The sequence below is a fragment of the Neltuma alba genome, unplaced genomic scaffold (genome assembly GCF_004799145.2).
Source record: "Neltuma alba isolate B1F8T4 unplaced genomic scaffold, ASM479914v2 tig00012124_pilon, whole genome shotgun sequence".
In the NCBI taxonomy this organism is placed as follows: domain Eukaryota; kingdom Viridiplantae; phylum Streptophyta; class Magnoliopsida; order Fabales; family Fabaceae; genus Neltuma; species Neltuma alba.
In genome coordinates this window covers 306,459-321,627 of record NW_021636676.1, presented here as the reverse complement: position 1 = coordinate 321,627, position 15,169 = coordinate 306,459, and the positions used below count along the sequence as shown (strand labels likewise).

The window sequence follows — 15,169 nt, the reverse complement described above, 5'->3', positions numbered from 1 at the left end:
TTTTTTTTTTTAATTTGGAGTTTCCTCGAGTCACTTTAGATTTTAGGCTAATTTCTATCAAGCATGAGTGTTAAAGTTAAAATTCTCCCAACAAATAATACTTCCCAATATTCAAACTTATATTCTTCCTTTTACGGAGATGAAGCCGGTTATTATCTCAACCAATCATTAAAGTTACTGTTATAATGGGTTTTATTTTAAGGTGAGCTTGGGCTACGAGGCAAATTATGGGTAATGGGCCAGAGGCGTCAATTGGGGTTATGAAAAAATATTGGGTATAAGCATGGCCTATGGGTTGGGGGGGGGATGCATATGGAACTTTCTGACCCATATACATTCCTATGAATATATACATATGAACATCTGCGTATGAATTTTCTAATAATTTTCATTAATCTGAATAAATCTTGCACAATTTTCATGTTCTACTGTGTTTATCGGGGGTGATCATTACAGTTACTTTATCTTTTTTTTTTAATAATCTCTGAAGCTTATATTTTATTTCCAAATAACTGAAATACTTTATAATTTCCATGAAGCAATAGTTGTTTTTACTAATAATTTTAAATCATTTTAGTTTTTATTTATAAAAATAACTGTAGGTGGAGTAAGTCTTGCTTGGGAAAATAGTATCAAATAGACGAGGGCATTTTAGTTAAATAAAATGAGATGTCGTTGCCAATTGGTTGGTCGTCATGTTTATCATAAAACGAATAAGTATGCTAATGGGTTGGCTAAATTAGATCAGTCATAGACTCAATACTCATTTATTCATTTGTTCAAGTCGGAACGTCGAATTGGTTCAATGAGGTGCGTCGTGGCTTTGATATATACACTGTTTTTGTCTGTTTCGTACGTCAATGTTTTGTCTTTTCCTCTTCCCCTTTGCATTCCTCATGCAGCTCATGGCTTTTTATTTTTTATTTTTTCCTAAGAACAAGTATTCTCATATTTTGGAAGTAATTCTTTTCATGATCTTTTATTTCAACTTTCAGATCAAAACCATATGGAAAGTAGAGACCGTGTACGCAGCGGGAAATGAGCTTGAAATCAGAGTCGTATGAAAAGGGAAGATGTTCTGTCACTACTACAAAAAAGAGTATTCACGACACTAATTTACGGCGGTTATTAGCAAAAACGTTGTAAAAAATATGACGGTAGCATTTCTGTAATTGTAGGCGGACTTTTAAAAGCGGTTATTTAAAAAACCGTCGTTAAAAGTCTATTAGAATTTTAAAATCCATCGTGCGATAGTTTTCACTTTTCAGAGTCAGAGCTCATAGTCCCCCATACCACACCCTCACTCGATTTTCTCCCTCCTCCTATATTTGTTGGAGTTTATCCATTGCCTCTGTCATTTCCGCCATGTTCTTCCATCACTGTCGCTGTTGCTGTTGCCGTCACCATCGCCTCATCCTCTTCATTCTTATTTGTGAGTTTTTCACCTCCATTCTTTCTGTGGATTTTGCAGTTTTTGTGGTTTGATATGATTATTTTCTTTAGTTAAAAATAAGATGCTTAATCTGAGTTTAAAGAGATCTGATTTTTAGCAGATCTGAGTTTTTGATTTTATCAGATCTGAGTCTTTGATTTTACCTTTATTAGATCTTAGTTGCTTCGATCTGGTGGCTGAAGGTAAAGCTAAGTGACGCTATGAAGGCAGGAAAGAATCTATATTTACTCCATCAAAATGCTTTTAACTGGCGAGAGATTTCCTTTGAGGCTTTGTTCTCCCATTCCCTCCTGATCAGTAGGATGAAACGTAGCTTAAAGGAATAAAAAATTTTCACGGCGGTTATTTATATAACCGCCGTGAAATCCTCTACATTTTACGTCGATGGCATAGACGTCGGTCTCAAAACCGCCGTAAAAAGCTTATTTTAACCGCCGTTAAATGTATTTTTTGTAGTAGTGTGTCATGGGCCGAATGCATTTATTGCTTTAAAAATGCCGCTAAAGCTACGCAAGGGATTACGGCGCATAACCTCTCTATTACGCAGCCTTTCCATTTAGCCTCCACTTAGATAAAATGGTGTCGTTTTGCAATTTTTTTTTTCAAAAAAAGAATTTACAGTCTTTTCCAATCCAATTGAGCGTTTATCGTTTCAGTCCCTTCAGTTCCTTATTCTTCCATGGCGGTGCTCTCTTCTTTCACACATCTCATTGTTGTTGGTGATAATTCGTGATTCCCTACCATGATTCTCTTTATCCATTATGCTCTTCTATGATTCTCTTCACCTGTTATGCTCTTCTAAGTCTTCACCACCCATGGCCTTGTTCACTGTCACCCACCATCGCCCAGATCTGGCTCGTCGTAGAGAGAAGAGAGAGGGAAATGTTCCATTTTTCCATGCCCACTTATTTTATTTCTTACCCTTTAAAATGCTTTAATGTGTTCCTTTCCTTCACAAATTAGACCCCCTCTATCTCTGTTGCTTTATCTACAGCATTCTAAATAGGACATTTAATTTTCAAAGTGAACTGTCTTCGATGTTTCTTGCAACCATAGTAATGCCTGCATAGTTACCTTTAGTTGGTGATCAAAGAGGGAATATCTTATTGCCACAGGAGGTTGCATCTTTTAGTGTGTTTCATTATCGCTCAAGTGCCTGGTTGTTGAACGCAACGTTTTTTTTTAAATGGAGGCTAAATGGAGAGGCTGCATAATGGAGAGGTTCCTTGCCGAAGAGATTAATATTTTGTTAATAATGCTTGTGAACACTACTTATGAGAGGAGCCAATCATAAGCCGGATACTCAGCATGGCTTGGGGTGTTTAGGATCATATAAAAGTGATTTTAAAAAGATTTTTTCGTAAAACGAATCAAAATTCTTTACATATTTACTTCGTGTAAAGTAAAAGTATTTTTAAAATCCTAGTTTTAATTCAATCCAAACACTCTCTTAGTGGAAGAGTGTGTTATTATATACTTTTCTGATCTTATTTATAAGGCAAAGAGAAAAGACAATTTTTTTATCTTATTTATAGGGTATTAATAGAAATTTTTTGTATAGAAATACAATTTTACCTTTCATTTATTATTATATTGACTTTGTTTATATGAGACATAATACATAGTAAATAGGGATAAAATTAGAAAAATTTTTAATTTTAAATTAAAATTAATGAAGTTTAAGGTTTTTCTTAGTCTGTATGAAATATGTTGGAAGTGACTTACAAATGGAATCAGAGGAGTATTGATTAGTCAGTCTTTTTACTCTGGACTTTTTGTTTTTTTTCAATTTTTTTAAAAGTATTATTGGTTACTAAATACTACCTCTGGTCCTAATTATAAGAACTAGTTGACTAATTTGAGGAGATTAAGGAAGTAAGTTGAGTTAGTTATTTGTCCTAAATAGGTGTTGTCTTTCCTAAAATATCCTTGTTAATCAAATGTATTGACAAGGGTTACTTTGGAAAAAAATATATAAATATAAAAGATAAAGTGGATTGGAGCCTTATATTTCGGACTAAAGTAAAAATCAAACAAGATCTTATATTAAGGACAGGAAATAGTACAAGTTAATAAGGATTCAACATTGTGAGAGTATCCCCTGTGCTACACCCAACACCTACTCCGCTACTCATTGTACTTTTATTATTATTTTTTGTGTTGATAAAACCTGTGTTTATTTATGTTAATAAAGCGATTCCCTATTAAAAAAAGGGATAACTGCAATAAAGTCCCACTTAAGAGGAATTAAATACAAAAAGATCTTTTAAAATCATCAAATTATTCTTAAGTTCCTAAAGACCTTATTGTAATAAATTTTATTTGTTTAATTATTAAATTGCCTTTTTTTAAAATTTGTATTGACAACTGAAAAAAAATCATTAACAATTTAATATGTAAGGATTAACAACTATCGTGACAAGTATTAACAACATATTTTCTCAACAAATTACAAAATGTAACGCATGAATTGTCAATACCTACCGCGATAGTTGTTAATTTTTACATCTTAAGTTGTCAACGACTACTCTTTCAGTTGTAAATGTAAATTTTTTAAAAATAAAGACAATTTAGTCATTAAACAAATACAATTTATTACAATAAGGCCTTCAGAGACTTAAGAATAAATTGATATTTTATGGATCTTATTGCAATTTTTTTAATAAAAAAAATGCGTCCTTGACTGTCTGTCAATGTGAGTATCTCTTTGCTTCTAGATAATGATCGATCAATGAGAATAATTATTGATTTAGGTTGATCCTCTAAAACTAGCTAGGCTCTTTGCTCATTGTACTATTATTATTTGTGTTGTGACGGCGCAAGAATTATTTTGTGCTGATAAAACCTGTGTTGACTAAAAAAGACGAAATAAAATTATGTACAAAATTTATTTTTATGTAAATGTATTTCAGCTTGGTTTTATATTTGTAGTATAGTACATACAATTAATTTCAAATCACAAAAAATTCGACACTTGATTCTTGTGCGACTGTGCATTTTGATTAGAAGAGCTGCCGATATGCATGGGAGAAACTCCTACAAATTAAAATAGTTCAGGTCTGCTCATCATTCGTAATATTTCTATTCATTGATTAAAATAAGAAAAAATTTCAAAAAAAGTCTTTAGAATATAGAAAATTCTAGATTAGGTCCTGGAATTTCGAAAATGACAAAAAGGATCAGTGACTCAATTTATCATTTGTAAAATCAAGAGGAATTGACAACTTTGCCCTCATTTGTATTCATTCACTATAATGATTTAAGAATCACTATAAGGGTTTAGGCGTTATCTAAATTCGTGTAGCGAATAACTACTGACTTTTTCATAGACAGGTGCTTTGTTATTAACTGCAACTAATTTTGTAATTACTAAAACAATGTAAGCATTACCTAGATTCGTGTAGAGAATAACTACTCACTTTTTCATAGTCAGGTACCTTATTATTAACTACAACTAATCTTGTAATCACTAGAATAGTATAAGCGTTACCTATATTTGTTTAGAGAATAACTACTCACTTTTGCTTAGCCAGGGGCAAAATTGTTAATTTGTTTTAATTTCACAAATGATAGATTGGGTCAGTGACCCTTTCTGTCATTTTCGAAATTCCAGGACCCAATCTAAAATTTCTTATATTCGAAGGATTTTTTTTACAATTTTCCCTTAAAATAATTAGATAATGTTTTGCTATTTTTCCAAAAGTAAAAAATAAAAAGAAAGAATCTTTAGGGGCCCCAGGGTTGGGAATTGGGACGCGTCTCATTCACATGCACTTGTGAACGGATACGGGACGTCATTGGAGTAATCACCCTTTTAAAGTCAGATGATTAGCCGTATTATAATTGATCTCGAATCAAATTGATGAGCCGACAAGTAATTTGGATTCATTCAGAATTGGATCAATGAAGTCTAAATGGAGAGGCTGCATAATGGAGAGGTTCCTTGCCGAAGAGATTAATATTTTGTTAATAATGCTTGTGAACACTACTTATGAGAGGAGCCAATCATAAGCCGGATACTCAGCATGGCTTGGGTGTTTAGGATCATATAAAAGTGATTTTCAGGAACTATGGTATAAGTGCTGACCAGAGGCTCTCCTGACAGGGGGCTACGAATCCTCCAGACTGATACTAATGATGACTTTTGGGGAGCTGTCAAGTCATCACTGGCATCAGTCTGGAGGATTCATAGCCCCCTGTCAGGAATCTTTAGTCTCAGTGATTACTAGAAGATAGCAGCAGCCAGAGTTGATAATGCAGGAACTCTTCTGGGACTCATTCAGTTTATGGGAAGAAAAGGTCTTTATAGATAGGCTCATGGCTAGGGGATATGTTCATGATGCCTTCTGGGAAAACCTTACTGTTCAGATTCTCTAGGGTAAGAAGGAGATGATGTCCATCATCACCATGATGATGATGATGATCACGGTCCGAAGTAGAAAGCTAGTCTTCAAAGACTTCTGTCTGTGGAGGGACCTGTGACCTATTGGTGGAGGTTTGACAGCACTCATCGCCGCAACTCTCCATCATCAAGTCATCTATAGACTCCAAGACTAACAGGAACATTAAGATAATGGTATCAAAGTCTTAGTGATTACCAAGTCACTCATTCTCAACTCATTAACGGGCCACGTTAGGACCTCAGGCAAGTGCAGAGCATACTTGGAATTTCTAGCGATAAAAGAAAGACATTATAAGTGAGGCTTTAAGAAGAAGAGAGAACTAGTACTTTTAAAATTATAGTTTTAATTCAATCGAAACACTCTCTTAGTGGAAGAGTGTGTTATTATACACTTTTCTGGTTCTATTTATAAGACAAAAAAAAAAGATAATTTTTTATCCTATTTATAGGATGCTAACAGAAATTTTTTGTATGAAAGTACAATTTTACCTTTCATTTATTATTATATTGACTTTGTTTATATGAGACATAATATATATTAAATAGGGATAAAATCAGAAAATTTTTGAATTTTAAATTAGAGTTAATGAAGTTTAAGGTTTTTCTTAGTCTGTGTGAAACATGTTAGAAGTGACTTACAAATAGGACCAGAGGAGTATTGATTAGCTAGTCTTTTCACTCTGGACTTTTTGTTTTTTTTTTCAATCTTTTTAAAAGTATTATTGGTTACTAAATATGAGTTAATAAGGATTCAACATTGTGAGACTATCCCCTGTGCTACACCCAACATTGACTCCGCTGCTCATTGTACTATTATTATTATTTTTTGTGTTGATAAAACCTGTGTTTATTTATGTGAATAATGTGATTCCCTATTTAAAAAGGGGATAATTGCAATAAAGTCCCATTTAAGAGGAATTAAATACAAAAAGATCTCTTAAAATAATCAAATTATTCTTAAATTCCTAATTCCTAAAGATCTTATTGTAATAAATTTTATTTGTTTAATTACTAAATTGTTTTTTTTTTAAGTTTGTATTAACAACTAAAAAACAATCATTAAAAACTTAAGATGTAAGGATTAACAACTATCGTGACAAGTATTGACAATATATTTTCTCAACACATCACAAAATGTAACGCATGAACTGTGAATACCTGCCGCAATAGTTGTTAATCTTTACACCTTAAATTGTCAACGACTGCTCTTTCAGTTGTAAATGTAAATTTTTTTTAAAAATAAAGACAATTTGGTCATTAAACAAATACAATTTATTACAATAAGGCCTTCTAAGACTTAAGAATAATTTGATATTTTAGGGAACTTATTGCAATTTTTTCTTTAAAAAAAAAAAAAAGCGTCCTCGACTGTCTGTCAATGTCAGTATCTCTTTGCGTCTAGATAATGATCGATCAATGAGAATAATTATTGATCTAGGTTGATCCTCTAAAACTAGCTAGGCTCTTTACTCATTGTACTATTATTATTTGTGTTGTGACGGCGCAAGAATTATTTTGTGCTGATAAAACCTGTGTTGACTAAAAAAGACGAAATAAAATTATGTACAAAATTTATTTTTATGTAAATGTATTTCAGCTTGGTTTTATATTTGTAGTATAGTACATACAATTAATTTCAAATCACAAAAAATTCGACACTTGATTCTTGTGCGACTGTGCATTTTGATTAGAAGAGCTGCCGATATGCATGGGAGAAACTCCTACAAATTAAAATAGTTCAGGTCTGCTCATCATTCGTAATATTTCTATTCATTGATTAAAATAATTAGATAATGTTTTGCAGTTTTTCCAAAAATAAAAAATAAAAAGAAAGAATCTTTGGGGGCCCCAGGGTTGGAAATTGGGACGCGTCTCATTCACATGCACTTATGAACGGATACGGGACGTCATTGGAGTAATCACCCTTTTAAAGTCAGATGATTAGCCGTATTATAATTGATCTCGAATCAAATTGATGAGCCGACAAGTAATTTGGATTCATTCAGAATTAGCATAAAGTATGAATATTAAGAGAATCTCCATATAAGCCATGCGCAGCGAAAACCCAGGCAAATTGATCGCCATCTTCACTTTTGTTTAATGTTGGCTGTATTTTTTTTCTTTATTATTCTTAACATATTTGCAAGCATTGATGGGTTCAAACTACTCATCTCTTTTTATAAGCAATATTCTCTTTTTTTGTAGTGATATCCTTAAATGTAACAAATAAATTCTTTTTATCTGAAATTTTAAACCTGTCTTTTTACTGTTATCCTGATTAAATATATGTTGCTTATTATCTATTTGTAATAAATGTTAACTTATTATTTTTTATGTACTTTTTTTTTTATAAATAAGAGTATAATTAAAAAAATATGTATATATCTTATATGTTTATTTATTTTAACTAAATTTAACTAACATTTTGGATAGCATGATTTTATTAGTTGTTTTTTTATAACAAGAGACGAAGCGTGTAATAATTTAATACTTCATCATAAACACTAGCGTGTAGTTGCCGATCTTGAAAGAGAGATAGTATTAAATTATTTGTTCTGTTCCTATGTATGTGTGCTTATTCGAATTTCTATATTGTCTCTGGATTTTTTTTATCTTTTGTACTTATAAAGATAATTATATCATTAGCGAGAGACGTTATAGATTATAAATGAACTCTTTATCAATTAGATATATTTTTGTAGGTGCTTAAATTTTTTTAATTTTCATGAAACATATTAAAAATATATTACAAATGGGACAAGAAGAATACATAAAGTTAGAAAAATCAAATGCAGGACAAGTAAATATATTGGTCCATGACATGCGCGAGCCGCTGAGACGGGACGCGACCGTTTGAACAACACACTTCGTTTCAAATGTAACCTGCCTTCATTGATTGATGAAGTGCAAAACAATGGAACAACTGACATTAATAAGCATCTATCTTATGCTCTCGCGATTATATAAATTTGTACACACACCCAAATAAACACGCTTAGGTCAAAGCACAATGTGGACAGGAGGAATCGACTTTTTGATCACGTGGTGGGACTAAAGACCAGAAAGTCAGGAACTGAACGCGGGGCAGAACTAGCATCCCTGTTTATGACTTTATGTTGCTGTCTGTGAGTTTAGTGGCTGAGGACGCCAACGTCTGAGATTGAGGTTTGGCTTTTTGTGATGGCGGGTGAGCATCAGCCGCCGAGCATTGAGCCACAGAGTCAGGGTGGCGGCGTCAAAATGAACCCGCTTTAATAAAAAGCACAGCCAAAATGTATACATATATATATTTATATTGATTCTCCATTTTTTTAATTTCTATTCACATCGATGAGCCTCCTTCAATAGTGACATGATGAGCTGTAAAAATATATATATGTGTGTGTGTTTGTGCAATGACATGATAAATAATGGGGTGGAGAGAATCCTGATCCATTTATAAGCAACCACGTTTACGTTGGGAAAAAAAAATAATAAAGATGCAACGAACATCCTAATCTATTTTCTTAGGTGCATACAGCATTCTAAACTTATTTATGATGCAATTTTATCGCAAAGCTTTTTAATATAGTACAATTTTGTCTAAAGTTAACTGATTGCAAGCATCCGTCAAAGAAATTGACGGACAGGCTTGGTGATTTGTTGACTTTTGCCATGTAATAAACCAGATATCTCCCCCCATTAACAAAGCTGAACAACCCACACCGTCCCCCATCTCTTTCTTCTCAAATCTCGTCAATATTATGACAGTTATTTCTTTTTTAATTTTGTTAAAGAAATTTTTTTTAATCTGGGTATATTGGCTGAATGGTCTTTAGCAAGGAAAAAAACAGAATAGATTAGAGGAGAAAATCAGGTTTTCTTATTCCCAATTTGCGAAGATTGTTGGTCGAAGAAATAGACAAATAGATAGAATTTGCTGGCGTGGAGGTGAAGTTTGTCCTAATCCATCAGTTGTGAGATGAGAATGGATTTGTAATTTATGAGTTTTTGGGCTAAAGAAATCAAAAGCAAATTAAATGCGGCAATAATTTGTTCATCATCATTCAATTTTCTTGATATTAGACTACAAGAAAATTATTGAGCTGCAACTTCACATGAACTTGAAATCAGACTGCCAGAATAGCAAGTAGAAGCATTTTCATTTTCTTCTTCACACTATTATCTGCAACTTCCATCTTTGCACTACAAAAACAGGATCGCATCGGACCTTCGTACTCCGTTTTGGCACCAAGTTGTCTCGCTGAAACAATCCTTCTTCCACTTGCGGCCATCAAAGACGAGTTCAATTCAGCCATTTGAACTTCCACATGCAATGAAGGACAATGCCACTCTGTCTTCAACCAAAACCCTACTTGCTTCCTATGTAGTAATATGTTGGCGTTTCTGTTTGTTCTTGTGATATGACGTGCGAAAACCTAAATAAAATGTGACGCACATTGTTTTTTTTCCCATACAAACATATTCATGTCTCCGATTGTGTTGTAAAGATCATAATACTATATTCATTTTTATATTTATCCAAAAAATTAATATTTTCCTCACAATTTTGAACAGAAACTTTAGAGATATTTGCACGATTTTGGTGCCCTGGATTTTTCTCCACATGGATAATGACTTGAATATATACACAGATGCGTGCATATGTCTCTATCCACGTGTGTGTCTATATGCATACATACATACACACACACATATAAATATATATCTTTTATACATGAACTTGCATTCTGCATTCTTCACTTACCCCTTGTCCCGTTCATCCTTCTGCAAAATTAGCATCATCAAAACCCCTCAATATATGCTTAGAATAATCACCAATGGCTTTTCTGAATGCCACTTTTAACTTGTATCTCCTAGGCTTCGTCGCCTTCTTGTTCGTGTTAATTAAACTTACAAGACCAACAAAAAAGAAACCCAATCTGCCTCCATCTCCACCGAAATTGCCAATTATCGGCCATATTCATCAGTTAGGCACTCTTCCTTATCGTTCTTTCAGAGACCTCTCTCTGAAACACGGTCCTCTCTTGTGGTTACAGCTCGGTCGGATTCCTGCTTTACTGGTCTCTTCTGCAGATTTGGCCAGAGAACTGATGAAGAACCAAGACGCAGTTTTTGCCAGCAGGTTTCAAAGCATATCTGCCAGAACCTTACTCTATGGATGTAAAGATATCGCCTATGCCACCTATGGCGAAAGCTGGAGACAGAAAAGGAAGATTTGCGTGCTTGAACTGCTGAGCCTGAAAAGGGTTCGATCTTTCCAGTTCATAAGAGAAGAAGAAGTTGCAGAAATGGTGAAGGAGATACGAAGAGCTTCTTCGAGTGATACTAATTGCTCTGTGAACATAAGTGACCTCATATCTGCCACCACCAACAACATAATATGCAGATGCATAATTGGACAGAAGTATGATATATCAGAGAGCAGTGGGAGATTTGGGACGCTTGCGAGGAAGGAGATGATTCATCTTGCAGAGTTGGTAGTGGGAGATTTCTTTCCTTGGTTGGGTTGGGTTGATGTTCTCACTGGGAAAATTCATGAGCTTAAAGACACGTTTAAAGCCATGGATGGGTTCTTTGATGAGGTGACTGAGGATCATAAGAAGGTGATAAAGAAGGACGATGAAAAGAAAGACTTTGTGGATATTCTTCTTCAACTTCAACGGAGCGATAAGCTTGAATTCGAGCCCGCCCAAAATGACCTCAAAGCCATCCTAACGGTCTCTTTCTCATCGATCCCTCTCAAAATATCTGAGCTTAGTGTTACAAGGCATTAAGGCTTATCTCTTTTAGCCATTTTCTGTCAAGTTATTTAATATACATATATATAGGTGTTTGAAGCTGCTAATGAACATGAAGATAAGTTTAACTGATGAATTAATTTTTTGCATTTGGTTGTTTATGTAATTTCAGGACATGTTTTTAGGAGGGAACGAGACTACATCAACGACGCTGGAGTGGATTTTAGCAGAGCTGTGGAGAAATCCAAGAATCATGAAGAAGGCGCAACAAGAGGTGAGAAAAGTGGTGGGTTCCAAATCAAAAGTGGACGAAAGTGACGTGAACGAAATGAAGTACTTGAAACTTGTCATCAAAGAAGCTCTGAGATTACACCCATCGGCTCCTTTCTTGGTCCCTCGACAAACAGTCTGTGATGCAAAACTAGGAGGCTATGATATTCCTTCCAAAACACTGATATTTGTGAACATATGGGCAATCCAAAGGGACCCAGAAATATGGGAAAATCCTGAAGATTTCATCCCAGAGAGATTTGAGAAGAATCAGATGGATTTCAAAGGACAAGACTTTGAATTCATCCCATTTGGTTCTGGGAAAAGGATATGTCCTGGTATGGCATTCGGACTTGCTTCAGTTGAGTACATGCTGGCCAATCTTCTTCACTGGTTTGATTGGAATCTGCCTCAAGATGGTTCACCCGTGTGTGACATTGATATGAGTGAGACGTATGGGCTCACAGTGAAGAAGAAAGTCCCTATTTTTCTTCAACCTATACCAGACTGGCTCCAATCTCAATCTGCTTAATTTGCTCTGTATCATGTCTTGTGCAAATACTCGTGGTTTGTTTATGAAGTTAAGTGGTATAGGACTAAATAAATGAGTCTGATTTGTGGTTGTAATATTGTCTCGGGTTTTATCTTCCTAGAAAAATACTACGTGTAGGGCAGAATAAATGAGTATGAGCATGATCAGTGGTTGTTGATTCTGTGTTTGTTTTTGTGCCATTCCCTCTCTATCCCATTTTGTTAGCCCAGTTTTCAAATTTGTGTTCAGGGTCCAATAATATAAAAGTGAAAAACGAACCATCAGTAACCAGCAGTCATCAAAATATCTCTATATGCACAGAATTTCCATAAATTTCAGCTTTGATTATTTGTGGCAGTGTCTTTCAGTCCAAGCAATAATAATATAATTAATTGGAAAATTGATGATTATATTAATTGAATGCATTGGCGCATTAATATGTAAGTAATAACCAGACAAAACCTGGAATATAGTGCAACATGTGAAGATAAGATAATGGAAGCTTGTATGATAACCAATCTTGAAACTTCATTCGAATTACAGGCAAAATACTAAGTCGAAGACGAAGAGTATTTTCTCTTCTGAGTTGATTACTTAGGGCCTTAAGTCCTTATGAGGTATTTTAGTTTTAAAAAATGATTTTGCGGGCTACTGTTTATCATTCTTATCCCTTAAATATAATAAAACAAGTTCTTAACCCCCCCCCCCAATTTAGACAGATCTCATCTCACTTTTTCTACACACGTTATCTCAGAGTGCAAGTTTTTGTAAGACGAATAGTTTCATGACATTAACCGTTTCTGCGAGTAACATACGATTTCAAAGGTCAAAGTCTGGTGCGTCGTCAAACTCTAGTTTTTTATATTTCAGATATTATTTATTATTATATCTTAAATATTACCAAATGGAGAATTCATCGAAAGTCCCTAATTAAAAAATTAACTATGCAAATCAGGTATTTTTCAACCTTGTTTAAAGATTCATCAACAACCCTTTTTTTGGGACACCTTTTTTTAAGTGGGATAAGGTTCTTAGATGTCACGAAAGTATACATGAAAGAATACCTAGAACATAAAAGTTGTTTTTAACTCTTATATATTCTGAAATTTTTATTTTATATAATTTTTGCCCCAAACCATTATTTGTTATTAAGTTTGACCCTTAAATACATAGGTCAAATTGCATAATTTAACGGTCAAACTTAATGGCGGATAATAGTCAGAGTATTTTTGCTATGAAAATAAACTTTCAAAGTATATAAGAGCCAAAATAAACTTCCGGATTCATGAATGCTTTTGAAATATTTAAGCATTTTATCTTCTTTTTTTTTAATTGTATGGAACTTATCTCCGACCATGTGGAAAACGATAGTGCTTATGGTTAAATATGAGTTGCACCCACCCGAGTTCATGGGTATCTTTATACTAATTTTTTCAAATATTTAATAGAAAAGTCACTAAAGCTACAGATAAATAACTGCTTCGAGTTCAAAACTTCAAATCGTCAACCATGATATGCTCTGCCGAATAATTAAATGGATCAAAATTTGTAATATACATGTACGACAAATCTTATGAGTAGATTAGCATTGGATTCTTGATGTCATTGTAAGGATCCATTTTAATCATTTCAATTTTTCTAAGCTTATAAACCTGACATTATGTTGTTGGCAGGAATGAATTATGTGAATGGTAGCTCTCTGGTAATATCTTTTATATTGTACGGTGATGATGTCATTTGGCAATTGAAACATTAATACTAATATCAACATTAATTAGTTGTTAATATAATTATTGTTAATATAAAATGTAAAATCTATAATAAATCAAATTACTCATAAATCGTCAAGAGCTTGTCTTCTTTTTTACCTAGGCTCCAAACCCCCCAAACCGTGCCTATTTTGAACAAAATTATTCTTGTCAGAAAATAAAATAGAGAAGGGGGGATAGAGAGTCTGAACCGGTCGGTTCCAATTTGAATTATCAAAACTCTACGGGTCAAATAATTGAAGTTCAGGTAGGTAGGGTCCAAACTGCTAAACTTTAATCAGGGTGCACAACAAATAGCACCATGTAGAGAGAGAGAAAAGAAGAAAAAAGCAGAGAAAACCGAAGAACTCCAAAATTAGGGCTAAAAAGGCACTCTGATTTATTGTTTTAGGTCACAATATATATTAGGATGGTGTAATTTCACATATTTTTAGAAGTCTTTTCACAACATATCTCAAATGTCAAGGAATAGAAAAATTAACAATATCGCAGTAAATATAATATCGGTTAATAATTAAATTCTTTATTTAATTTATATTTTAATTAGAAAAATATCAATTAAAATAACATAGCACATAAGGGCAGACTCAAGTCTAGTAATTATCATGTCTCTTCTCTCAAAAAAAAAAAAAATCTTTATGTCACTTTATTTTGTTAATCATCTCATAGATTTGTCTTAGAAGAGTTATTTAAGCACATTCTATTTGCTTAACTTTAAAAGTTTTACCATGAACTCAAGCGATGAGAGAGAGAGAGAGAGAGAGAGCAAAGTAGAGAGCGAGAGAGGGTTCGTGAGCGAGGCTTCACGGTGCTGCCACTGGAGCCCTTTGAATGCGAGAGAGAGAGAGAGAGAGAGAGAGAGAGAGCGAAGTAGGGAGAGGAAGCTATGGGAACGGACTATGGAGGATTGTGAGAACGACAAGTACCTAAAGGGGCCCAAGAATGTTGAAGAACTGACAGAGAACTCCATGGTGATGGAGGGGGGCCTCACTCATAACAAGA

At 33.8% G+C, this 15,169-nt stretch overlaps 1 protein-coding gene across 1 annotated transcript; it reads left to right on the top strand.

Moving 5' to 3' along the window:
• Positions 1–10,639: 10,639 nt before the first annotated feature.
• On the top strand, positions 10,640–12,598 carry LOC114723167 (cytochrome P450 71A1-like). Its single transcript, XM_028909325.1, has 2 exons — positions 10,640–11,575; positions 11,769–12,598. The coding sequence occupies exons 1-2, from the start codon at positions 10,676–10,678 to the stop codon at positions 12,396–12,398; spliced, it is 1,530 nt and encodes a 509-aa protein (XP_028765158.1). The 5' UTR covers positions 10,640–10,675; the 3' UTR covers positions 12,399–12,598.
• Positions 12,599–15,169: the final 2,571 nt, after the last annotated feature.

Bases quoted from the DNA above. Each gene is read 5' to 3' on its own strand.
- LOC114723167 (XM_028909325.1), top strand. From the start codon at position 10,676: ATGGCTTTTCTGAATGCCACTTTTAACTTGTATCTCCTAGGCTTCGTC. The intron at 11,576-11,768 runs GTCTCTTTCTCA...ATGTAATTTCAG, and splicing joins ACCTCAAAGCCATCCTAACG to GACATGTTTTTAGGAGGGAA.